The sequence below is a fragment of the Eleutherodactylus coqui genome, chromosome 10 (genome assembly GCF_035609145.1).
Source record: "Eleutherodactylus coqui strain aEleCoq1 chromosome 10, aEleCoq1.hap1, whole genome shotgun sequence".
Classification (NCBI taxonomy): Eukaryota; Metazoa; Chordata; class Amphibia; order Anura; family Eleutherodactylidae; genus Eleutherodactylus; species Eleutherodactylus coqui.
The window spans coordinates 39782056-39809185 of NC_089846.1; the positions used below are offsets into that span (position 1 = coordinate 39782056).

The 27130-nt window shown below is 41.5% G+C and overlaps 1 protein-coding gene across 1 annotated transcript in view; it reads left to right on the top strand.

Annotated features, from left to right (window-relative positions):
- PAPPA (pappalysin 1) overlaps window positions 1–27130 on the top strand; it is a 326123-nt gene that overhangs the window by 255830 nt on the left and 43163 nt on the right. The window contains exon 14 of the mRNA XM_066580837.1: window positions 19229–19403. Within this exon, the coding sequence (XP_066436934.1) occupies window positions 19229–19403 (175 nt within the window). The remainder of the gene's footprint in view (window positions 1–19228; window positions 19404–27130) is intronic.

The following is a 27130-nucleotide window of genomic DNA, read 5'->3' on the forward strand; positions in this document are numbered from 1 at the left end:
AGAAATTTCACCAAGCAAGACAGCAGGTGTGATGTTTGTTTTAAAAGTAATGTCATACATTTTGTAAAGGACAAATTCTACAAGTTGACCAGAAAAGCCAAGCAAGGGCCTTCTCCAAGGAACAGCTGTAGAGTTACCAAAAATTATGCCAAGCAAGACAGCAGGTTGCTGCCTTTTTTAAAAGTTTTAAAAATTCATAAGTTTTTAAAGGACAAATTCTCCCAGGTGAAAGGAACACCCAAGCATGGGCCTCCTACTCTGCCTGCTGTAAGAAAAAGCAGTAGAGCTCCCAAAAAGTATGCCAAGGAAGATAGCAGGTGTCAGACTTCAGTTTGTAAAAACAATCCAGCATCCAGGAGTCTGAGGATAAGAAACTGCTGGTTTATTTAGCAACAATTAGGGACAAACAAGATGGCTACATGTTTCGGCATAAGACTTCATCATTGCATATGCTATGAAGCTTGTTTTAGAAGCAATGCCATAAATGTTTCCCCGAAAATAAGATAAGGTCTTATATTAATTTAAGCTTCAAAAGATTTAACTTTTTTCCATGTAAAGCTTCCTGGACACTATGTAAATGAGATTTTTTATTACCTGTAACTAGGTCTTATTTTTGGAGTAGGGCTTATAGCTTAAGCATCCACAAAATCTTTTAAAAAATCACGCAAGGCTTATTTTTGGGGTAGGTCTTATTTTCAGGGAAGCATGATATTTTTTATTTGCCGACGTTCCGTAGCGAACAGCCGCTGTGTTATGTGAATGGAGAGGGGCGGGGGAGCGAGAGGGGAGAAATCTCCTGCACTGCCCCACCCCCCTGCTGGCCGCTCCGTGAACCAGCCAGCTCTGCTAGCTCCCGTGCTGGAGCACGGGACCGCGGAGACACAGGGATGAGTGTCGGGCATCGTTTGTAAAGGAACATTAACCCTCTGTCCTGATATTGTCACCTTTTGAGGTCCCTCTTCACGGCTGGAATGAGATGTTATTTTGGCTTTGTAGCGGGAATCAAGTGGAATGGTCACCCAGTAATGACCTGATGTTCTGATGTGGGCTATGCGATGGTTCTTCTCAAGCACTGCATCATAAAAGCACTCATATGTCTCAAAGTGCCTACTGGTGAAAGCCCACATTCCTGGGGTCCGGCCTAAGAGTGACCTCCTGCTGGTCCTGCCATCCACATAGAATAACTGGGCTTAGTGATGGATGGAAGGAAAATTGTGTAGCCCCATCCCCTGCCTCTGGACCTATATTATCCCCCTCCTCTTCCTTCTCTTCATCTTCTATGCCTCTTTCATGGGTGGTTGGAGGAGATGCCCCTCTTTCTTGCCGAAAGATACTTTCCCTGCAGTGTTGAGTAATGGTGGACGTACCAGATGGCTTAGTTATTGGTATCCCCTCCTCCTCCTCCTCCTCCTCCTCCTGTGACAACAATACATCATTGTCCCTGTGCCCTTGTAGCATCTGTTTCAGAAGGTGGATAACAAGGATAGCCATATTGATTAGTGCGTCATCATGACTGACTATTTTAGCTGCCAGCTCAAAGCAGGCTAAAGCCTTTTTTGATCTGCAGCCACTCTACAGGCATCAAGTGACCAACCTCAGTGCAGTGCTTGCTAACGGTATACACCATCTCGTACTCTGTGATCACTCTCTACTGCTGGCTTAATCTCTTCAACATATGCAATGTGGAATTCCACCATAAAGGCATGTCACAGATAAGTTAATTGGGAGGTAGTCCGAACTGTCGCTGCACTTCCACCAGATGAGAGACAGCGGAGTGCGAATGCCAAAAGGGTGAGCACAGTTTCTTGACCTTTTCCAGCAGTGGATGTAAACCTGGGTATTTGTGTAGGAATCAGGTTCATCACATGAGTTAGGCAATGTATGTGTGTGAGATTTCCGAGGCGAAGAGCTGCCAGCTGATCGCCCCTTTGTCATACACAACTTTACATGACCAGACTGTGCGGGGTCAGCCACATGTCAGCCTAGGCCTGCAAAGCCATCAACAGATCTTCTTGAGTTTTAGGACAGCATGTTGGCGTTTACCACGTGCACCACTATATGAGGTCAGGTTTTGTCACATATGGTTATCTGTGTGGATGTGGAGGATGTTGAAACGTGGTATGAACAGGTGGAGAAAGAGAAGTAGGAGGATGAGGGGGACAGACATGGATGACTGCCCTGCAAGCCTTAGGGATACCATGAAACATGGACCACTATTTTCAGCTTCATGCCCCACCTGCAGGACATTCTTCCAGTGTTCTGTTATGGATATGTATTGTCCCTGGCCAAGCTGGCTAGACCATATGTCTGTGGTGAGATGCAACCTGCCACTGACTGCATTCTGCAATGCCAGGGACACAATATCACTCAAGTGGCAAGGCAGAAACAGCTTTTTTGAGCAAAGAAATGGCGGCTGGGCATCTGGTACTGTTGGTTAGAATGGAGCATCACGTTGTAGAAAGTGTCTTTGTCCACAAGCCTGAAAGGCAGCATTTCCATTGCAAGCAGCCGTGCAATGCTTGCATTGAGGCTTTTTGGATGTTTGGGGTGTTATTTTTTTATGTTCCTATAGTTGGGGGTGGAGAGCTGGCTGTGGAGCTGGGTCATGCTTTAATATAAGGTAGATGTCAATGTTGGTGATGGTGGTGACTCAACTTCTGCTCGCTGTTTCCTACTCATGGCTCTGCAGCCTGCAGCCCAGTAGTCAACTGTAAAGGAGAGGCCTGAAGTAGGTGTGCTACTGCCCCTACACAATACTGCCTCTTTGTGCTCAGAGGCTACTGCATGACTAGGGAGGCAGATGGAGGAAGAGGCAGATACAGTAATAGAAGAGGTAGCAGGATAAGGCTGACTCTTTGCCCTCCGGCCCACGTGGGCTCTCCAAGGCAGTGGGTAGTGGGAGTTCATGTGGCTGTTCATATACGTTGTGTTGAGATTGAAATGTGACAAGAACGTAAACAAACACTTACCACAGATTTTACAGATGACCACTCTTCTATCATCATCTGCAAATTCAAAGAATGTCCAGGCTTCACAAGTCCTGTGAACAGACATAGCTGTGGGCCTGATGTTGGTGCTGCTATGACTAGTAGTAGCTAATGTTATTGCTACTGCCCTTATGTTTTTCTTCTACACCCTACTCACTGTAGTAGCAGGGTGCTGTCCCACAACTTCCGCCTCTTCCTCCTCCCTCAGTGAACTGCCATAATGACTCTTCCTGTCTGTCCATGTTAGGTCAAGCACCTCATCATCTTCCACATCCTCTTCCTCTTTATCGTCGTTCTCCTGCTGAGTGGACTCTATATTACAGTAACCACTAGGAGCTGGTGCTTCCATTTCCACATCCCCTGAGTACACATTGCCTGTGGAGGGCTGACCTCATGCACTGAGCCACCCTCATCTTCCTCTTCGGAGGAAAGAAATGGTTAGGCATCAGTGTATTCCATGTCTTGGTCTTCTCCCTCTCGTTGTTTGGACTGCCCTGTTGACATCCATGACACTGAATGATCAAACAGCTCCTCAGCCTGATTCATGCGGACTGTTTCAGAGTGTGCAGAGGATCTGGGATAGGGTGAAGTAGAGGGGGGGATACTCATGGCCAACTGGTTAAGGCTGACTGCTGTGTGCCTGTGACTGGATGGAAGAAGAATTGATGGTACTTGAGGCATGTTATGCCATTCACTCTCTGACCTCTTCTGCGTTCTGCAGATGTAACACACAGACAGAACCATTTTTAAAGAATGGCAGTGGGCTAGCCTCTCCTCCTGCAGAACGTGAAGCTGTTGCTTCAGGGGGAACTGCTTGAAGTACCAACGTGGCCCATCCTCTACCATGCCCACCACTACCAACTTGTCCTCTATCCCTTACTTTCTTTATGTTTCTTTTTTTATTTATTCTTTTTTGTTGTTTACTTTTTTGCTTAGTTTTATGTTATTTTTAAGCTAATATTGCAGTTTGCAGAAAACCACAGGGAGCTGCATATGGTCTGCAAATAATTTATAGTGGCCGGACTCGCGACTTCGAACAACATCTGAGGCTACTAACATGCACTATGTTTTTTGCTGTTCTCCTGTTTGGGTTCCCTCTTGCTTTATATTCACAAACAAACACTGCCAACTAAGTAGGGTGCAATACATGGTTAGCACGATATGTGAGAACAGAAGGCCACAAAGTATAGCTTGTATATCGTGAATTGTCTCGGTGTTGCACAGCACGATTTAATTCCTCTTACCCCACAGGTAGCTGTGTAAAGCCTGCAAATAATTTGCACCCGCCAGACTCACGACTTTAAGCAACATCTGAGGCCACAAACAGAGAACTGCAATGCACAGTTTGTCAGTCTGGTTTACTGCTATATATGGTGACAGCAACAGAAATTTACGCTCTGCAGAATATATCACCCAATGTACAGACCACGTTTTGTACAGACACATAAACATCATGCAGCTTCTTTCTTTGGTCCCTCCAATACAACCTCATTCAACTTATCTGCGACTATGCAAGCTTTCATACCAGCAGCGATATATTCTCTGCAGAATATATCTCCCTAACAAAAGACCACATTTATAAAGACATATAAAGATGATGCAGCTTCTCTGTCCTGTGCTTAGCTGTAAAATGGCCACTAGTTACACTCTTCCTATGATATAGAAAGCTAGTTCATGTGATGCAGGCATCCAATGAAACTGCTGTCCACATGCAAGATGGAGGACACATTTGGTGATAGTATCTAGGCTCACTGGCGGCTGATTGGCTGCAATCTGACCTCTGCAGCAGGCATTTTGGGAAAGTCTATTTTCCCACAATTTTTGCCAAAAATCGGGTCAGACTTATTGAATCTGATTTGGCCAAAATCTGGGCGATTTTACTGCCTGGCCAATCACAATGAGCAACACTATCAGGGGGTCATATGACAGGGAGATGGCATGTCCTTTTTTATTGCTGTAGATATCAAGAACTGGTTGGAGAGAGAAACACATAATATGGGCATGTTGGGTGTTATGAAATGTGAGCATAGTGCTCTTCATTATCTAACTCAACTTGAAGCCTCTTGTACCCTTTTTTTAAAGGGTTTTTCCTGGACTAAAAAATAAAAAGTCCCAGGAATATGATAAAATAGAAAAATAAGCCATAATTATTTCACTATATGTTCTCCCGATCCAGAAGGCTTGGTCTCCACCGCTATGATCCTGGAAGAATCTGCAACAGCCGCATGCCATTTGTTATGCACATAACCGCTCAGCCAATCACAGGCTTCAGTAGTCATGTGCCATTCATGTCATTGCTGAAGCCTGTGTTTGGCTGAACGATTATGTATACAATGAGTGTCACGAGATTGCTGGCGCTTCTACCAGCGGTGGAGACCAAAGCTCCTGCACTGGTGAGTCATTAAGGGCTATGTCTATGGCTTATTTTTTCTATTTTATAACATTCCCATATAATATGTCTAAGAAAACCCCCTTAAGGGCTGTAAACACCATTAATGTATGACTATTCTATACTAAATATAATTTTTCCAGGTGACTTGGCTTTCAGCTATCAAAACGCCTCTGAGTTGTTTTCTGTTCCTTATCTAGATCAATGATTTTACTATAAAATGAAATGACTCTCAAGCTTATTTTGTAGTTGGAAATAAAAGAAAATAAAAGTGTTTGCTTTCTAAGGCCCTCGTTAGACTGATTTTATAGCTTTGCTGTCAATAGCAAGGGAGAAAATGTGCTAGAGCTATGTTGTTTCTTGTGGATCTATGTGTACATATCCATTACTCTTCATATGCGGGTGTCTGCTAAACAAAGGTACAAAGTTTTCATGCAAAGTTCCTATTTCCACCAGTTTACAACAGATGTGAACTTTAAGCAAATTCATTACATTCTGTGCAAGAACGCGCTGAGAAGCATGATAACTGCGAGCACCTTCCTGCTCATTTAACTTCTGTGCTTCTTCCAACAGTGTCTGTGAGCCAGAATCAACACAATTCAGCTTTTTTTTTCCTGCTTTGTATGGACTGTTCTGGTTACAGCAATATGGATTTGTTTAGCTAAATCTGTCCAGTATGCTGCCTCTTCTTTCATTTAGTAAAAAAGAAGACATTTAAAGAAACCTGAGTAGCGGCATAGTGCAATTTTTACAGTTTAGGGTTATGCCTTACGCAATTTATCCTATAAACAGGGGCAGTGTGCAAATGTATGGGTTTATATCTAGGGGATTGCTGGTTATACTACAAGATTAATTAGAGGCATAAGCTGAAGCTTCTAGGCTCCAATTCAGTATGTGTTATAGGACCTCCCAACTCATGTACCACTTATATTACTGCTGTCTTCTTATATGGTAGAAGGGCCTTTGAGCCACCTTCAGCACCAAGGCTCAGGTGCGATCATTACCGCTACATCTCCTATACCTAAACCCATGAGAAGAATGCTGGGTCATTAAATGGGAAAAAGAAAAAAATTTGGTACGGTGTTAGCCAGTGGAGTAAAATGTGATTGTTCTCAGTGAGAGAAACCAAGTAATCTTGTAGATATGATACCATTTAAGGTTTTACTATCCATGGCGTTTCGGGTGAGTCGCGGGTATATCTCTTTGCTCATCGTCATAGAAGAACTTGAGAGTACAAGTTTATAACCATCTTTGATACTCCCAAGACCAAAATTAACATCGGAAGTGGATTCTTGCAGTACTGGAGATTATGAGAAATCTGGAGCAGTGATAACAAACAGGTCTGGTGACCCCCTAACACCAATTTAGAAACCATAAAACTTTCACATCCCTTATCAGTGAACTAATTAAGTATTTACTCATCCTGTTCTGGTATTGTTTTAAGCACAAGTTAATCACACATGTATGCCTTTTTATATGCATATGTATTTGTGTATATATACATATATATACCTCTTCAGATCTATTCCATTAGAACTGAGGAAGAACCCTAGGTAGGTTCAAAAGCTTTCTATAACATCATGTCTTTTTGTTAGCCATTAAAAGGTATCATATCTACAAGATTACTTGTTTTCTCTTACTGAGAACAATCACATTAAGGCCTCAGTCACACAGGCGCATCGGCACCCGTACACCGGCGCTGATGCGCCCGTCTGACTGACACCAGCAGACGGACGTACCTGCAGACGGCCATCTCTCTACAGCGCTGGAGGAAAGAACATGTGACCGGCTTCATTGCCGGTCATGTGTTCTTTTCTCCGGCGCTGCAGAGAGACGGCCGTCTGCAGGTACGTCCGTCTCCTTCCTGCAGTGACAAGGGCGCATCGGCGCCGGTGTACGGGTGCCGATGCACCTGTGTGACTGAGGCCTTAATGGGAATCCACACTTATCACTAGACGGCGGTAGATAACATTTGCTGGACTTTCTATCAGTTGTGAAAGATTGTTAGCGTGAAATATCATTAATTTTATGTTTTGCCATTCCACACTATGGCAATCTTTAGCCAGTGCCGAATAAGCATTGAAAGGGTCCAGCCATTTAGTGATTTCTAGGAACTCTTCATTAAGTTATATTAGAATTTCTGAACAATAGAAACCCACTTAACCTTATTTTCAGTGAACTATGACCTATAGTATGTGGAGTTCATCTGTTCATAGTTTGTTACCAATATATAATGTTATAAAATTAAGTTTAACTCCCCCATGCAATCCTGAGTCATAATTGTACCCGCTAGTCACCATACTGTTACAGCAGTGATAGAGTGATAGAGTGAGGACATAAGTTGTGCATGCACCATCCCTTACAGGTGCCAGCTGTAATACAGCTGACACCCTACCTTAAAGGCCAGAAGCAGAGATAACTCTGACCCAAGATGTTTAACTCCTTAGATGCTGCGCTGAATACTAACTGTAGCATCTAAATGGTTAGACAGAGGAAGGAGGCTCCCTGTGTCACCTCATCACTGCCCTCGAAAGTGATAGTGCATGGAAAGCCAATGGGTCACTGTGACAGCCAGGAACCCAACAATGGCCACTGGGTCTCTTATGTACATAAACCTAATTGTGGCTGCATGGGAGCCAGAGCCAAGTTTGAGTTTTGAATCCAGAAAACTGTACCAAAGATTTTAATCTTACTAATATCCTGTAAAATAAAGGAGAAGAATTAGAAGATTCTTACCAGATGGTGTGATATACCTGCTTTGCTCCGTCACCTCTGTTGGTGATGTTGCACAACCCGTGGCACACATGCTCTAATGGTGGGAGTGTTAAAAAATTGCCCCTTTTGGTCAACTATTCATTCTTTCTATAACAAGGTTTGCTGCAATGACTTTAAGAGGTACCTGGAGATGGACAGACTCTCTATTATACCCAGTCACTTTCTTCCATGAAAAAGTGTCCGCTTTTTACTACAGGCAGCCTGATTGGTTAATCCTTATCATTGGAAATTCCCCCAAACTTCTAGCCTAACAGATTGGCATGACACATTCTTATAGATTTATAGATTGGAGAAGTTCATTGCTCGGGATCAGGATGGGTATGACACATTTTTAAAGCTTTGGACTCCTTGCATACAGTTCTGGGGTACCCAAGAATTCACCACTTGGCTATGTAGTCTGTAATTCTGTGTCATAGCTCCTCCACCTTTCAGCCCTATCCCCCACCCTATTCCCTTTCTCTCTCCTTCACCCTTTTTTTCTTGTGTTTTCAGTATTTTTTGTTTTTATGTTAAATGTGTTGCTCATGTTTGTAGGTTCCTACATAATTCTGTAACTCATTGTTGAGTTATTGGCGCTTCTGCATTCAATTTACTTATCGTGATTTTGTGAATGTCATGTTTTACATTTGGACATTCAATAAAAGTGATTGAACTATAGAAAGTGATCAAAAAGATGTTTTTATCCCAAAATGGTACGAATGAAAACTTCAAGTCATCTCACAAAAGACAAGCCCTCATACAGACCTGTCAACAGAAGAAAATGTTATTGCACTTTAATTCCATTGACACAGAAACAAACTATTTTCTAAAATGTATTTTCATTGTGCAAAAGAGAAAAACATAAAAAAACCTAAATCCCTTTGGTTTCACTGTGATTGTAATAACCCACAGAATATTGTGTCATTTATACAACATGGTAAAAACAAGGGGGGATTACTGTTGTTTTCTATCACCCTCTAAGAAGTTAACCCCCTAAAGACCAGAGTGGCCTTATGGCCCTATTATTTTTCCTGATGTGTAGAGATGAGCGAGCATGCTCGTCCGAGCATTAGCATACTCGAAGTACTCGTTACTCGAGGCGAGCACCTCGCAGTGCTCAGCTGCTCGAGAAAATAGAGCTCTAGAAGAGAGAGAGAGAAAGAGAAAGATAGATTTTTCTCGTTTTTTACTTTATTAGTGGTAATGTGTATAAAAAGTTTAAAAAAAAGTTTTTTATAAACTTTAGAGTTCTTTATTTTTAAAATTATTATATTTATGTTAAAACAAAGTACAGGAATAGATTTGCCATTTTGTTTTGGACATTATGATATATAATTTGCGTAGTCTTGGTCTACGTTGTGTATATGGCAAACGTTTAGGTTGGCGTGGGCGGTAGGTCATTTTCTTTTTTTTCATTTATATTCTTATTTTATTCTGTAACTTGTTTTATATATTTTATTACTTTTATTTAACATCTACATCTCCCATAAGACTTCCGAAGGACATTCACAGTGTCTATTTTTCCCCCAAAGTCTCCACTGTAGCTGGGACTTCTATAGGAGCCCCAGTTACAGAGGAAAACATCCCCCTAGTGTGACAATAGTCACTGTGAGAGCTGGCCTGGAGTCTGCTAAGAGCCTGCAGCTCTGACATGCTGGGGTCGTTCACTGGTGATCAAGTGATCGCCGGGTCCCATACAGGAAATGGCACTGCGGCCTCCTGTTTTCTCTACATAGCACTCATTGGACACTATGTAGCCTGTACAAGCAGTTAAAAACTTCTTCTGTCTTCTGCTTCAAGTCCTTGCAGGAGCTTAAATCCTGCACTATACTTATGGCATGGGATTAAAGCCCAGGACCAAGCACCGTAAATATACTTAATGGGTTAAGCAATGCATTATATGTACCCTGAAATGGTGCCATTAAAAAAAAAACGACTCAAATGACAAAAAAAAGCCCTTAAATGGCTACATTGATGAAAAAATAAAGTTATGGTTTTCTAAATGTGTAAATGAAAAAAAAAATGACTGCATCAAGTCATTAACTAAGCCACGTCCTTTATGGGTTAAGAGTCAAAAATGGCTTTTTCAAGTTCTGCCTGTGGTTGGATCTCATTCTGTTCTGGCACACTCTCGTTACCAAGGTACATCCTGCTGCCATAAGCAGGAACATTTTGCAGCTCTGCATATACAATAAGTATAAAGAAAAAGCAGATGGAAAAGTACATTGCAAGTTTTTTTTTTAAAGCCCTTGAGGGTTAAAGTGAAAAACGACTCTTTAAATGTTACAAATCCCTGTATACTCCACATTACAGAAAATAATGCTAATATGCACCCCAACCTGAATATTTCAGGGTACAGGAGTGCATGCAGAAGAACTGAGTGTAAAAGAACACTACTGACAGCCTACATTCTGCCTAGCATGCTGTCCCTCATGCCTTGCACTGGGCAGTAGTTAGCAGGAGGTTAGTATGTAGAATAAAGTATCAGTGCAGACTGGTTTGTAAACGAAATGTTGCAATCTGTAAAATGTGGAACAAACAGAAACTTGAAGGGTTCTACAAATGTAGCATTTGTTGTTAGTTGTGGGCAGTTAGAAAACAACATGACAGAGATGCAAGAAATTCCTCGCTGTCTTTTTGATCTTCATCCCATTGATTCCCTCAGTGTTTTTTGTTTTATTTTCTAGCAGCCAAAGGGATGGGGGATCTTGGCAAGCTGTGTGGGGATGCAAGTGCCAGCCAGACTACATATGCTGCCAGCCCTCTCTTTCACCTCCCCAGTTTCTCCCTCCTTGACCCTGGCACAGTGTTATTTCCAGCTCCCCTACTGGATGTCTAGAATAACTGTAGTCTGTCCATGAACTAGAAAAAAGTAATCAAAAGTTTTTGGGTCTGTATGTTACCTGTTTTCCATATCATTTTTTATTTAATCAGAAGAGATAATAGTGGATGAGAGAACAGAATATATTGTTTCCACATTTGCTTTTTATTCTTCTTCAGTCATTTTGCCCATTTTAAGTCATATCTGCCCAGCATAAAAAAACAATTAAATCTGTGTTAGTTCAGAACGCCTTGCAGCCTTGCCATGATAACCCCTGCAAGAGAACAAGCTTTTATGTTGTCCTTCCAAAAGCTGCAATGTTCAAGGTCTCTGGACACGGAGTGTAATTGATGATGATGTAGTCATACTGCCTCATGGTAATAATGTATGGTAGTATAGAGGTATACAACTAATGAGGCAGTAAGCGAGTGTTCTTCATAGGGGAACATCCTCATCAAAGGTTCAGTTCAGAATATCTTTCATGAAAGACAATGCAAAGCAGATGTAGTGATCTGCATCGTATAATAATTTATCAGTCACGAACATGAAAATAGCAGCCAGTCCATTATACAGAGTGGAGAAACTCAGCAGGTTATCCAAAGTGTAAGGGAAACGGGTGACGGGTTAGGCACCTGGATTGCAGGTTAAGTGATGGCGCAGCAGCTGACAGAGGGAGACAAAATGTGAGAGTTAGTTTTGTATCACTCCATATGAGGGCAGGATTTACTTAAATGTTACAGATTTTTCGCAACAGAAATTCTCCATACCAGAGCGATACTTTGGAGCGAAAGGTACTTCACCCCTCTTACAACTACCTGTACTCCATACTGTATTTTTGAAGGTCCATGGCCATTACACCATCATCGTTACGTCATGCAGTTCTGTACAAAATGCAGACGCACTGCTATCTATTTGGCTCCCCGTAATTTGGGAGCTCCACAGCAGGATACGACATTGCGGACCCAATCAAGGTACATGAAGTGCAGCTTCCATTGGCGCACATTGCCACTATTTGAGTACCTTGTCATCCCATTACAATAATACATTTACAAAGCTTATCTTCTACACATAGCATCACTTGTGAACTCACTGAACTTTAAATGATGCATTACTTCCCAACTCAATTTCATAGACGCCATCCTTTTACTAAGACAGTAACAATCCTCGGCTCACAATGACGACTTTGGGGAGATACTTCCCAAGTCCATGCACATCCATCAGTGTGTGCACACTAACATGTCATTAGACAGGTCTCACGTGTCTTGCAACTTGTCCCTTTTCCAGATCAAGTCATCATCTTGCAGAACCGAGTGCCATTCTGGAAGGGAGACTCCCTTTTATTTCATGCAGCTTGTTGCTGTCATCGCCATCACATTTGGCCCCGAGGTCATCAGGGCCCTCTTAGTGTCAATCAACCTCCAGTACTTGTAGCCCTGGCTTGCACTGCTTTTGCTCTCTGCTACAATCTCTGCTCACGTATGCCCTCTGTTTCTACCCAGCAATCACCTCTGCTTGTATTGGAGCTCCTTCTCATGGCCATTTTTAATTCTGCAGTCTTTAGAGCTCTGTCCAGAATGCCACACAGTGGCTGACAGTGGTAGAAAGTAGCATGACCAGGACACAACAGAGAGACGTGATCGCTGTCATCAGTAAGAGGGCAGCAGGACATTGCTCATCCGTCTTACATAATTGAAATACATTCTTATAATGCAACTCCAATGTACAAGCACTTTACATTATGCATATATAATTTCATACTATGATGATGTCATCAGAAGCATATTTGTTTCTACTGATAGGTCTGTCAGGCAAGCACATAGATTTCTTACTTGAATTTATTTCATCCCTGGATACTGAAGTGCAACCTGAAGTTATTGCACACTAAGGGTGGCTTCACACAAGAATGTGCGTGTGCGTACATAGGTGTGCACCCCCGTACACGCAAAAACACGCATGTATGCAAGTGTGCATTGCCTTTAATGGAGCCGAGGATGCTGCCGGCGGCTCCATTGAAGGCAATGGTCTGCTGGCACCCCTTAATTGTTTTTCAGGGAAGAGCTTTAAGAATACCCTGCCGCAGCTGTCACAGATGACACAGATCCATCTGCTGGCACCCAGTAATTGTTTTTCAGGGAAGGGCTTTAAGTATAAGCCCTTCCCTGAAAAACTAGGCAAAGTAGTGTAAAAAAATAATGAACACCACATACTCACCTTCCTTCAGCTGCCGGGGCTCAGCCGCGTCCTCTCAGTGCTGTCCCCAGCTCTGTAATGAGCGGTTTGTGATTGACTGACACACATGTGAATCCCTTGGCACTTGGAGGCTTGAAAAAAGCCCCTGATTGGGGCTGAAACGTTGCTTTTTTAGTGCTGATTTATGGAGGATTAATAAAAAAATTTTGTTAAGGACAGTCTTTTTGTTAGATAGTTTTGCTAAATGAGGCCCAAAAAGTTTTTCTCAGCTGTAGTCGTTGCTAGGGAGATATGAGATAAAATGGCTGTCAACAAAGACGGGAGAGCGTTTTGTGTCCTTGATTTTCAGGTCTATCAGTCCATTATTAGCGTGCAACATCATTTTTGAACAAAGTTTGATGAAGATCCCCTCAGTGGTATTCTAATTTTAAGAAAAAAAGTTGCATTTGTAAGAAAAAAATAATCCGTCCACTTTCTAGAAAGCATGGAAACAATGGATCCCGTCCATGCAAGTTTCATACAAAGTCCTCAGAAATCCACCATCAAAGGAAGCAGAGAATTGAACATTCCGCAGCCAACTGTGCAAACGTTTCTACGCAAACCTTTGCGAAGTTATCCCTACTGATTGCAATTGTTAAAGGCCCCGAAACTGCATGACAAAGTGAGGCGACATTCTATTTGCAAGAGTATACTAACTCCAATGGAAAGCGATGGTTTCATGGAATTTTTAGTGGCGCATATGCGGGACTCCCCTAAGGGGAATGTGTTTTGCACTATAACCTGTAGCAAAGTGTACAACCCCTACTTTCTCCATGAAGCAGCAATTCCAAGGATTTTGTACCTGGACGCTACAGATTTGGCTTCTGCTACAGCTTGAGCCGGAAGTCCCAGGTTTCATTTTCCAACAGGATGGGATGCCCCCCAGTTTCAAAATGAAGGCAGATGGATTGGCCTTGCATGTCGGGACATGAACGTCTTCCTTAGCCTCCATGCTCCTTGGACCTTACGCCTTGTGATTTTTTTTCTCTGGGGGTTCTTCACCGACAAGAACTTTACTGATTTTAAAATTATAAATCTTTATTAATATTTATTAAAAAGGGGAAAGAGGGGAAAAGCAATCCAAAGAAAGGTTTACAAAACAAGACAATAAATAAGCAGAAAAGAAAATTTTTTGAACATAATAGTCCGTCTTTATGATGACTGAGTCATCGCTACACTCCCTGGTATAATAGCTTATGCGTGTAGATTTTTCTTTTCTTTTTCAATACCCACATACACTTCGGATTTTTTATATAATTTGTATCCGTTACAACATATGTTGGGAAAATATCTCGATACGTTCAAGGCGCTATAGATAAATCGACATCTACCACCAAGACGTTAAATTTACAGATTTGCTCTTTTATCACATATCATACAAGAGTAGAAAAAGACGTGTTGATTATTCCTTATTGGTTTTCACTCTTGTCACCTTAAATTTAGGTGGATAGAACGTATTTGACAAGTTGGTAACCTCGGGTTCACCAAGCAAAAATTGATAAGGTGTTCGTACTTTATATTAGACTTTTGATATGTATATACCCTATCACATCAAAGTTCGTGCTTATGTTGAATTTTCAATGTGAATGCACCCTGTCACATCAACGCGTTTCTATGACACTGCATCAGCGTGTCACTTCATCAGGATGGACTGGCTACATAAGCTTGAGCCGGAAGTCCCAGGTTTCATTTTCCAACAGGATGGGATGCCCCCCAGTTTCAAAATGAAGGCAGATGGATTGGCCTTGCATGTCGGGACATGAACGTCTTCCTTAGCCTCCATGCTCCTTGGACCTTACGCCTTGTGATTTTTTTTCTCTGGGGGTGTGTTAAAGATAGAGTCTACATGCCAGACTTACCATCCACCATGCATGATCAGCGAGTACACATCACCACCATGCATGATCAGCGAGTACACATCACAGAAGTTATTGTAGAAGTCAATCCTAATACGCTACAATGTGTATGGCAGGATCTTGACTACAGGCTCGATGTGTGTCAAGTGATAAAGGGGCTCATATTGAACACCTCTGATGTTGTGCAACAAAACCTTTTGAGTTTCTGTTTTCATTTATGTTAAATGTATGTATCTAAGTGTAATCAAATGTAAGTTATGAGAGTTTCAAATAGGAAACAACCCTGTGTATAATCCGTCTGTGTGTATGTATATATATAGTGTATATACACACCTACATATATTTTTTCCAGTGATGTCGCAATTTCCTGCTTGTACGACTCATTTTTAGACAATGGATGATAACATTTTGTGTGATTTTTTTTTTGGACTATACAGTAGCTATATGGTAGCTATATATTTGGAGTATTTATTCTCATCTTGGAAGTCTGAACTCATGGACTTAAATAAATATTTTATCATACAAAATACCTGTACAACTGCAGCATACTATGATCATTCTATGGAAATCCCTGGGCGGTGACGCAGATTCCTGTGACACTCGGCAGTGCCTACAGCGCGGACTATCGCGGGACGGACGGCTTCCATTGCAGTCAATTTATTTATTTCTATTATATTTTGAGTATAGAATAACATAATCGACTTATTCTATAAATCCAACAGAAACAAATGGAGCCCTTATAAAACGACAGCATAGTGTGTCCATTTCACTAATGACAATGAATGGTTCCATTTGGGTGTTCTGTCACATTGCTGTTTTCAGCAATTGTGATGGAACCCCCAGACGAAATCCCACAGATTAGTGAAAAACACTATAGGAACTCTTCCTTAGATAAAAACGTTTGAGAAGTAAATTACGTGGCCTGGGGCGCAATACTCCTAGCCAATAAATGATCAAACAAGGGAATCAACCAGTTCTTTTCTCTTAATTTTTAAAAATAGCCAGACTTAACGTGTTTTGGGGATGCAGCCATTTTTTCAGAAATGGGTACAAGACTGCTAAATACATTAAAGGTGCAGTGCAAGAAGGAACAAGAGGTGTAATCAGATGAGTCTGACGCCGCACTGTGAGAAAGAATCATGGGACTTGTCGTCTCGTCTTTGGATAAAAAATGGCTGCTTCAAACAAGAAAATGTGCGTCTATGTTTTTTATAAATCCCCATCAATAGGAATGAGTTGCAATAGCGGCCACATTCCAAGGACAAGACTGCTTCTAAACTAAAGTGTACCTTTTTCTAATTCTGGACAACGCCTTTAAAACTACAGATAAAGCCTGACAAAGTAAGGGCTCATTCAGATGAGCGTGTTTAAGTGCATACAATCGTGTGCACAAAACTGCGCGTCTATTTAGAACCATTGGTTTCCTATGATGTGTTGACATGTCTGTGCTTTACAGGCATTCAAATGCACGTACCTGCAAAAGATAGGACATGAGTGCACCGCATAGGTCCGTGGTGCGTGTAAATATTCCCAGGAGGGAGTCCCCTTGTCCCTGAACACTGTGACAGCACTGTCACAGCGTTCAGTAATGATAGCACTCCCCGCGGGGGGTAAAGAATCCCCTGCCACAGCTGTGACAGCTGTGGCAGAGGATCCCGATGTTCTCCCATTGGCTTGAATAGGGCCGGCAACCACTGCAGTGATTTCGGGGGAAGGGCTTTAAATATAAGCCCTTCCCTGAAAATCATCTCTAGCTAGTGTAAAAAAAAAATTAAAAAAAAAAGAAAAAAAAAAAAATATATATATATATATATATATATATATATATATATATATACACACACACACACTCACCTCTCTGCCACTGTTGGGGCTCAAGTGCGTCTTCTATGCTTGGTCCCCGACACTGCTCTGAAGCTCTTTCAGCAGGCGGGCATTTAAAATCCCTGCCTGCTGAAGGGGCTGTGTCTGATTGGCTGAGCGCTCAGCTAATCACAGGCAGCGCTCAGCCAATCACAGGCAGCGCTGAGCCATTCATTAAATGACAGCTGAGCGCTGACTGTGATTGGTCACAGCGCTCAGCCAATCACAGGCAGCACTCAGCCATTCATTGAATTCATCTGAATGAGGCCGAATCGGAATGCAACAAACTAGATAACACATAAAATAAACAATTGGAAAATATTGTTTGGAAGCAAAAACACATTTTCTAGTACAGAAAATCCTCTCTTCACAGTGAAAATATGTATTAAAAAATGAAAGCAACATACCTGGGAGACATCTGGAAGCATTCTCCGGGTATCTGCAATAGCTAATTGGCCATGTTATTCTTTCACCTTTAAATCTCCACCTGTATTACATTTTCTTATGAGATAGACTGCACTGGGGAATTTACTGACATTCCCTACATTCACCACTTTAAGTTAAATTTGGTTCCTTTTTTGGCCTGCTAGATTTTTCTTTATTAGACAATGTTCTTCATATTCCTCATGGATCTGCTCTGACCCAGAGAACATTTGAGCTTAGTCAGCATTACCGTCCGTACAGCTGACATTCCAGATGTAGAAACAGTTCCAGGATAGCTAAAAACACAAAGTAATAACAAAGGAGAAAAATGCATTGTGCTCCAAAAACAGATATTATAGGGACGGACCCTGGAGAATCTTTACTTTTACTGCCCTAAAATAAGTCAAGATATGTGTATATATATATATATGAAACTATATGTATGTATAGCTGTGTGTATGTGTATCTATATATGTATGTATGTATGTATATTTGTATATACTCATGGAGTGAAGATATGCATTGAAAAGTAATTGAATATGCCTTATTTTCCATGGCACTTATATATAATCTTAGGATAATGTGGTGTAGTTTGTTATGAAAACTACTCATAGGACAACTTCTACACGAATCACAGCACAGCTTTCATTTTACTTGCTTTGGGATCGGTTGCTGGCAAAGAGAGATTTTCTTTTATTCAGCTTTCATAAGAGAGTGGTGCCAGGCTGCTTTTCTGCTGCCCAACCTGTAGATGCTATGGTGATGATGAGTGAGTGTGAGGCATATCATGTAGTGGAACATAATGCACACGAAGCAGAGTTGGTTTGATATCAAACTGCACAACATCAGGCTAATATGTATGTATATAGCTTGTACCACTATATGCTATGCCTCACATTCACTCATCATCACCATAGCATCTACAACAGACTTCATGCCTCACATTATTTACATCCATACAAGCAGTTACCTCTCTCAATAACACACACAAGCCTACATTGTATAATGTACACTTTTTCATCAATCATCTGCTGAGGTTTCACGATGATGGTGTCACGAAGTGGCAAAATCTTGATTTACCAGATTCCAAATGTAAGTCTTGTGAAACCATGGTAGTCCAAGAATATGTAATAGCGAAGAGGAGCGCCGAGCTGCTCAAGCAGAGAGAATGAGACAACAAAGAGTTCCCCATGTTGGATTGCTTTGAGCATTTTGGGTATTCTAATTCACAAATAGGCACATTTATAGACTAAATGGTTAGAGCTCCTCTGTTAGGGGCTATAGTACCTGTTCCCCTAATTTGCTATAATCAATGTTTGATTGGTGGGTGTCTTATCTCTGGTTTCATGACACCTTCATTGTGGTGATCAGTCGTAAGTATGGACCTTATCAACCAAACATTGATGGCCTATCCTAGGATAGGCTATCAGTCCCATTTAGGTCTGTAACTGGGGAAATAAAGTATTGCATGCTGGTTCCCATCCTGGAAATCTCTGTCCTGTGTGAAGGAAGAGTAGCTAAGAGATATCCTGGTTAGAGTAGAACTGGTGTATTATCAGTACTTGCCACCACCAATTATACACATCCGAGGTTGACTACTGCGGTCTGCTGGAGATCAAGGAGATCCAATCCACTAAAAGGCTGAATTCAACAGCAAGCCAAGTACCCCGAAGTAATTTGGAAAGAATGATCGACAAACTATTCATTAGTGTGTCAAGTGAACTAACAAAATAGAAATGTTTTTGTTTTTTAGCTACTTTCCCTTATTTTTTATTTGACTAATATAGAGCTGTATGTGGGAAAAACTTGTTTTATACAATCAATTGTATGTAGTATTACATTATCTAAGTCAATGTGGGATGGTTTCTGGTTCATGGAATCATTATTTACTTCCTCTTCTTGACAGCTGTGTTCATTACTCTTGTGAGGATACTGACTGTCAAGAGTTAAAGGTTGAAAATTCTGCACTGAATTGTACAAATGGGCACTACAATGGGGCGCAGTGCGAGGTGACCTGCCACACTGGGTATAGGCTGAAAATACACAGGAATCACAGGAATGATGGCATCCTAAAGACACAGGTCAGTAAAATGCCTTTCATACTTGTATATTTAATTGATTATTTTTATTATTGTCATTTTTTTTATGTTAGACATGCTTAGGGCTCAGTCACACGGGCGCATCGGCGCCCGTGTTACTGCAAGCAGCAGACGGACGTACCTGAAGACGGACGTCTCTCTGCAGCGCCGGAGGAAAGAACATGTGACCGGCTTCATTGCCGGTCATGTGTTCTTTCATCAGCACTGCGGGGAGACGTCCGTCTTCAGGTACGTCCGTCTTCTAACTGTCAGTCACATGGGCGCATCGGCGCCTATGTACGGGTGCCGATGCGCCCGTGTGACTGAGCCCTTAGGTTGAAAAAATATCACAGTTAAAGAACTGTTCATTAGACCGTTAAAACGTAACCTTTTTAATAGAATAGAACTAGAGATGAGCGAACGTATTCATCCAAGCTTGATACTCGTTCCAGTATTAGGGTGTTCAAGATGCTCGTTACTAGAGGCGAGCACCACGCGATGTTCGAGTTACTTTCACTTTCATCTCTGAGACGTTAGCGCGCTTTTCTGGCCAATAGAAAGACAGGGAAGGCATTACAACTTCCCCCTGCGACGTTCAAGCCCTATACCACCCCCCTGCAGTGAGTGGCTGGCGAGATCAGGTGTCACCCGAGTATATAAATCGGCCCCTCCCATGGCTCGCCACAGACGCATTCTGACAGAGATCAAGGACAGTGCTGCTGGTGCCGGAGCTGCTATATGGAGAGCGTTAGGAGTGATTTTAGGCTTCAAGAACCCCAACGGTTCCCCATTGCTATACCCACGTGTGCAGCTCCTGATGGAGGTGGCACAGGATTGGATTTCTCATTGCTTCTGTACAGCATTATGGGCTATCGCCCCGCCCCTTTTAAAGAGGGTCGCTGCCTAGCCATGCCAACCCTCTGCAGTGTGTGCCTGCGGTTCCTCCTCATGGCAGACGCACTTATAAATAGACATGAGGGTGGTGTGGCATGAGGGCAGCTGAAGGCTGCGCAGGGACACTTTGGTGTGTGCTGTGGACACTGGGTCGTGCGGGGGGGGGGGGGCAGCATGTAACCCAGGAGAAGTGGCAGCGGAGTGTCAAGCAGGCAGTGATTGTGCTTTGTTGGAGGTAGTGTGGTGCTTAGCTAAGGTATCCATTGCTAATGAGGGCTTTTCAGAAGTAAAAATTGTTGGGAGGGGGGGGCACTTTTGCCACTATTGTGGCTTAATAGTGGGACCTGGGAACTTGAGATGCAGCCCAACATGTAGCCCCTCGCCTGCCCTATCCGTTGCTGTGTCGTTCCCATCACTTTCTTGAATTGCCCAGATTTTCACAAATGGAAACCTTAGCGAGCATCGGCGATATACAAAAATGCTCGGGTCGCCCATTGACTTCAATGGGGTTCGTTACTGGAAACGAACCCTCGAGCATCGCGAAAATTTCATCCCGAGTAACGCGCACCCGAGCATTTTGGTGCTCGTTCATCTCTAAATAGAACACAAGTAGCACTATCACACTGTAACAACCTTGTACACTGTACTGATATTACTTATGGAGCACCTGCCCCAAAAAGGGTGACCCTCTTCAAAAACGTACCCTTAACTAACCCTTTTACTACCTATATATGGAAGGGGAGAAACAATCAAATATCCAAAAGGATTCGGTCAGCAATGACAGGCTCAGTGGATGAATCACAATCTATGAAGGAGACTGTGAGTAAGAGTAAACACCTCACCTCCAATTACTGTGTTCGCCCCTGCTCATGGTCTCCTTCGTAAACTGTGATTCATCCACTGAGTCTGTCTCATCTGGAGCCATTATTCTGATTTATAGGGACATGAGTTTTTACAATTCGTTAGAGCATGTATGATTTGATCATGATTTTACATTATTACTTTTGATATTATTATGATATATGAGATGTGATGCTGACAGGCAGGTAGCTTTATCTATGACATGTTATAGGCCCATTTACGTATGATCTTTCACATATTGTGTTTTTGGAAGGAGGGTATCATTCCCTGATGAGTCGATGATATCTAGGGGCGAAACGTGTAGGTTTTGCTGTAACTGCTGTGACAATCTATATGCAGCAGTGTTATCGGTCTTATAATCTTTATATTTCAAATGGAAGTAGGGGACGCATTGCTCTTTCATGGTTTTCTCATTATTAATCATTGCTAACCATCCTTTTGGTCAGCAATGATTAATACATTTGACTGTTTTTCCCTTCCCCTTATATTGGGTGTAACAGGGCTAGTTAATGATAGGTTCATGAACAGGGTCACCCTTTTTAGGGTAGGAGCTCTGTAATTTATATTACCGTGTTTCCTCGAAAATAAGACCATTTCATATCAATTTTCTAATTTTTGGGGGTGTCTTTTGCTCACCTAGCCACACCGACTAGGTGAGTATTGTTTTTTTTTTCATGTAATGTAACTAGGGCCTATTTTCGGGGTAGCGCTTATATTTCAAGCCCCCCTCCCTGTCCCGGAAAATCAGAGTAGGGCATAATATTGGGTAGGTCTTATTTTTAGGTAAACATAGTAGTATAGTGTAATGGTTTGTTAGAATTTGCTAGTGCTCCTTGTGTTGTAATCTATTAATAAAGGTTATGTTTTAATGGCCTAATATACAGTTCTTTATTCTGTGATACTATTTTTCTGATACTGTTTGGCACATAGCTTTCCAGGGGGCTGATTTACCTTAGTTTGTCTATGAAGATTACACATTTAGGTTGGCTTAACACAAGCCCAGCAGGAGCACAATTTTGTGCCCATATTATGTACATAAGTACCTGCACCACCTCGGGATTACAGGCTTGAATCAGTAGCACCACAGATGCTTATAACACTGTTAATTTAAGTCATTAGGCACATCGTTGTGCTGAGATTTGAGGCCGTAATACGTGCACAATAATGCACCTGTGCTACTTATGTGTGAAATCTAAGAGTTGAATGCAAAGTATCATGTAGCATAAATTCCTAATTGAACAAGTATCCTGTAGTATCGTCTGGCCAGAATTAAATAACTCGAAGGTACTGACTAGAGACTGAAGGTTCGGGTGGCGGCGCGGGGGAGCGGTGAGTAGCGGCTGTCAGCAGGAGGGAGCGGAGGGGAGAGAGGGAGAGAGAGAGATCTCCCCTCCGTTCCTCCCCGCTCTCCCCCGCAGCTCCCTGCCCGCCACCGGCACCCGAACCTTTTGCCTCGAGCGGGCAGGTACTCGCTAAAGGCAATGCTCGCTCGATCAATTGCCTTTAGCGAGTATACTCGCTCATCTCTAGTACTGACATAAAGATATGAACAAACACAAGATTTTGTCCTCAAAATTCCAAGACCAATACAAGATTGCTTTCAGAAGTTGATCGTAAAAAGTTTGGGTTCTGTGTGGAAGGGACTATTAAACTTCATCAATATCTACACATACTATTAGCAATTAGTGACCACCCCCCTCCCCAATGCTAGTTTAACCCAACAAAGTCCTTAATGACCCATTCATTTAAAAACGTCATAATCGTTATTTAAGCGCATATTGTACTAGGTAGTCCCATGTTTTAGATCTATTTATGATCTATTAGTTTCATATCCATATCTGGTGACCAAATAGTTTGAACAAAGTCCATCTCTGGTTTAATAGCATTGTAGACATGACTAGTAGTTCCATAGCCATCTACGGTAGTCTAATAGTTTAGTAATATCTGTTATGGTTTTATTCATAACTTTGTATGAAATTAGATACATACGGAGGTCCAGTATGGCTCCATTGCCTACTATGGTTGCAATTGTATGGCTATATTATGAGTCTTTAGTGTGCACCTAGCACACAGTTGTAATTTAGCCATGTGGCCTGATGCAACATAATAACTTCTCTTGTCAAACCATGTGAGCTCAATATAAGAAAGTGTTGCTGTTCACATATAGTATAGCTTTATGTACTTTGGAAATTAAACCTTGGAACATACCCCTGTATCACATATAAAACATCTTACCATCTAGTATATTCGCATGGACCTATACTACACATGTAAGGTTTCCCATGACCAGTAAAGGCTACAAATTTTGGCTAGGATTATTCTGAGTCTTGTACTTAGAATATCCTGAAACCCTGAGGAAGCCTCTCAATCAGTGGTCCACGTGTGGTGCTTGCCCCTCCCTCTCCTCATTCTGCCTTCTTATCTTATAGCCTTCACTGGCTACATTGATCTACTGTTGCCTCAGTTTACATGCAGAAGTATTTACCTGGCGGAGATTATGCATTTGCAGTTTAGTGTGTTACCTATATTATTACACTGCATATTTATGTATTATCATTGAATAAGCATGTTTGTCCCCTGTCTGGCTATGGTTTATTCTGCACGATGTCATCTTATTTTTATTTGATCTTGTATTCTCTCTGAAGGCAGCTATTTACAAGTGTAGATAGATTGAGTGATTATGGCGAGATGGTCCTTATCAGGGTAACCATCCTGTGTTATTTACATTGTGTCAGTTGACACTGTTTCAATTGATTTTATCCATAGGTTGTGCTTATATGCATTTTCAATAAACTTTACTATACAGTATTGTTATTTGTCTACTTATGGTCGGTGTGTCAGTTGGTTTATAGGTAGGGAAGGTTAATGCTTCTCCTTAAGGGGAGCAACTCAAAGGTGTGAGGAGACTTATAGGACCATGCATGCTCCTCTGGGAAATATGCAAATGGAAAAGTGGTGCTGCCCCTAAGGAGAAACTATACTTTTCTCGACCCATGTCTGTAGGCTTTTAACTCAGCCAAACCTATTAGCCCTATTACACATTGGTAAGAAGCAAAAACCCTGAAACAGTCTGTCTGCCTTGGGCTTATATTCCCAGTCATTGTTACAAGGCTTGTTAAAAGGTCTGACATTGACATGCAGGAATGCTGCCTTCCAATAGGTAGTGCTATAGAGGCATTGTTCCATCCTCCCATTGGCATACTTCCCAAAGGAGCGTGGATGGCCTTATACGTCTCTACCCTTCTTGACCCATGTATTATTTGCCTCTAACCCAGCCAGCAACCTACTGCACAATGATGAGGGCCAAAAACTCTGAAACAGTCTGTCTGTACATGGTTATCTTTTCCATCTGGAGAAGACTCTGACTTTGGTTTATATTCCCAGTTATTGTTACAAGGCTTGTTAAAAGGTCTGACATCGATTTGCTTCAATGCTGCATTCTGATAGGTGGCGCTTGTAGAAGCATTGTCCCAGTTGGTTTGTATATACACTGCCTTTTCTTTTCTTTATTGATTTGTTCTAAAATCAGTCATTATAGAATTACCCATAATTTCCTCAGAGTTGTCACACTATGTATTTGTTCCACAAGAATATGTAGCCAAATGCATGAGGACCAACAGAATTTCCAGGATTCTGGACTAGAGAAATTTGACTGATTCTATATTTGTTTATTAACCCTAACATCATTTGCAAAAAAAAATCTAATTAAATGTTTTACTCTGCTTGGGAAAATTAAATAATTTTTTTGATTTTTGTCCATTGCTGACTAAATTAAATTTTAGTTAATTAAGTCAGAGAGTAATCATCTGCATAGCCTGAAATATCCTGTTTCCATATTTTAGCCTTGGCTTTGTTTTATGTTATACAATTTTAAATATATATGCATTGCAATAAACTATTTATGGAAGGTGTTTTTCCTCTTTTATAACCTATAACGAGTCATGAGTTCTTTATGACAACCCCTAATCGGTTAATAAGAGTTCCAGATAGGATGTAATGAATACTAAAAAAGTCTGTTTTGCCAGATATGAATATTATAGTAAATATTTAAGAAATTCAATGTTAAAGTGTATGCCCAATTAGGATATCAATAAAAAAGGTTTCTACACCAACATAGTAGGGGGTTCTTTACTGTAAGACCAGTGAGACTGTGTGGAACTCTTTGCCTGAGGACGTGGTGATAGCGAACTCATTAAAAAGTTTAAGAGGGGCCTGGACGCCTTTTTTGAGTGTAACAATATAAAAGTTGCTGTCACTAGATGATTTCAGAAGGGTTGATGACCCAGGGATTTAGTCTGATTGCCAGATTTGGAATCGGGAAGCAATTTTTCTCCTAAAATGAAGAAAATAGGCTTCTCCCTGATGGAGTTTTTGCCTTCCTCTGGATCAACATTCAGGATAATAGGCTGAACTGGATGAACATGTGTCTTTTTTAGCCTTACAAACACTGTTACTATGACATTTGGCCAAATGAGTATCTAGTAGAAGGTCTGCTTGTTGAGACCCTACGCCGGAAGGGTTTCCCTTTGAAAGACTCGGACTCATTCATTTGAATATACACCAAGCAATACCCCATTTTTCCTGCAGCGGCCTCTGTAGGAGAAAGTGTGATTGGTTTCAGCCTACTATATTCCCAGTAGCTGATCACAGGAGCTGCTAGACACAAAAGACTCAGCTGATGACCTGTCCTTATTTACAAAACGGAAGCCTAGATGTCACTAATTTTAGTCAGGGGCAAAATCAGTGGACACTGGTGGAGTGTATCAGTTCAAGTGTTTGGTAAAACTTTGCAAACTCTTCCTTTAAGAAATATTGTAAATACTCTGTACAGTATTTGTACTCCTCCTTCCCTGTGAGGATTAGGTGACTCATACTTATGCGGAGCATTCAAAGAATGCTGTTTGGATTGGTGAAATTCTTCTTGTTCAGCCATAATTGCCTTTAAACACAATGTGACTTTTGACTGCTATTGTTTGGAAAAGTTGTGGGTGACACAGTTTGTAATAAGCGGCAACTGTCCCTTTCACCCTATGACTGGTATGTCTGTATTTTTAAAATGGTTAGTGTGGAAATACTCTTCCTGGCATGGAATGTTGGTTAAGACTGAAATACATTTAAATTATATTTCATTTAATGTGTGTTTATCTATGTCTGGCTTGAAATATAATTTTTTTCCATATTATGAATAAATGTGGGGAGTTCAAAGTCATCATCCAAGTAAACATTGGATGTAAGAGAAGAAAGTATCTTCCTTCAGTTTTATTATTTTCGGATATCTAAAGTTATGGAGGTAACACCAACAGAAGTATTCGCTGATGAATGCGCCCAACGAAAGGTTGCAACGTGTACATGGTACATATTTTTATAGGTAGGGATTGTTATAGCTTCTCCTTAAGGGGAGCAACTCAAAGGTCTGAGGAGACTTATAAGGCCATGCATGCTCCTCTGGGAAACTCTCGAACAGTTGCTGAAAATAGTAACTACAGCGAGATGTTAGCATACAAATGACTGTTGAATTCTTGCTGATCACCCTGTTGGTGGTCGTGTTTGCATGGAACAACTATTGCTTACAGTCTGTCTTTCGAGCAACTATTGGACGATAGTCGTCCTGTGTAAAGCCAGCCTAACTTTACCATTAAATAAGAGAGCTCATAAAGTAGATAGTGAATCCAAACAAGAAGAGCAATGGGGTGAGTATGTAGTGACAAGGGAATCGAAAATGTAAATATTTTCTCTAGGGTTTGCATCTCTTGGTGGATTTCAGTTGGGTTGGGAGTCCCAGTGGGACAGCTGCTCCATTGCATATACAGTGAGTCATTGCTTTAGGATCTATTGTGGAATAGGAGGAACTTCTTATTCCAATAAAGAGAAATTAGTCTAAAAATGTATGTCAGTCTTCTTGTGCGGTGATCGACTGCAGTTAGGTAAGCATACTTTGAGAGAGATAGGTATAGTGATGGAGCATACTTTTTGAT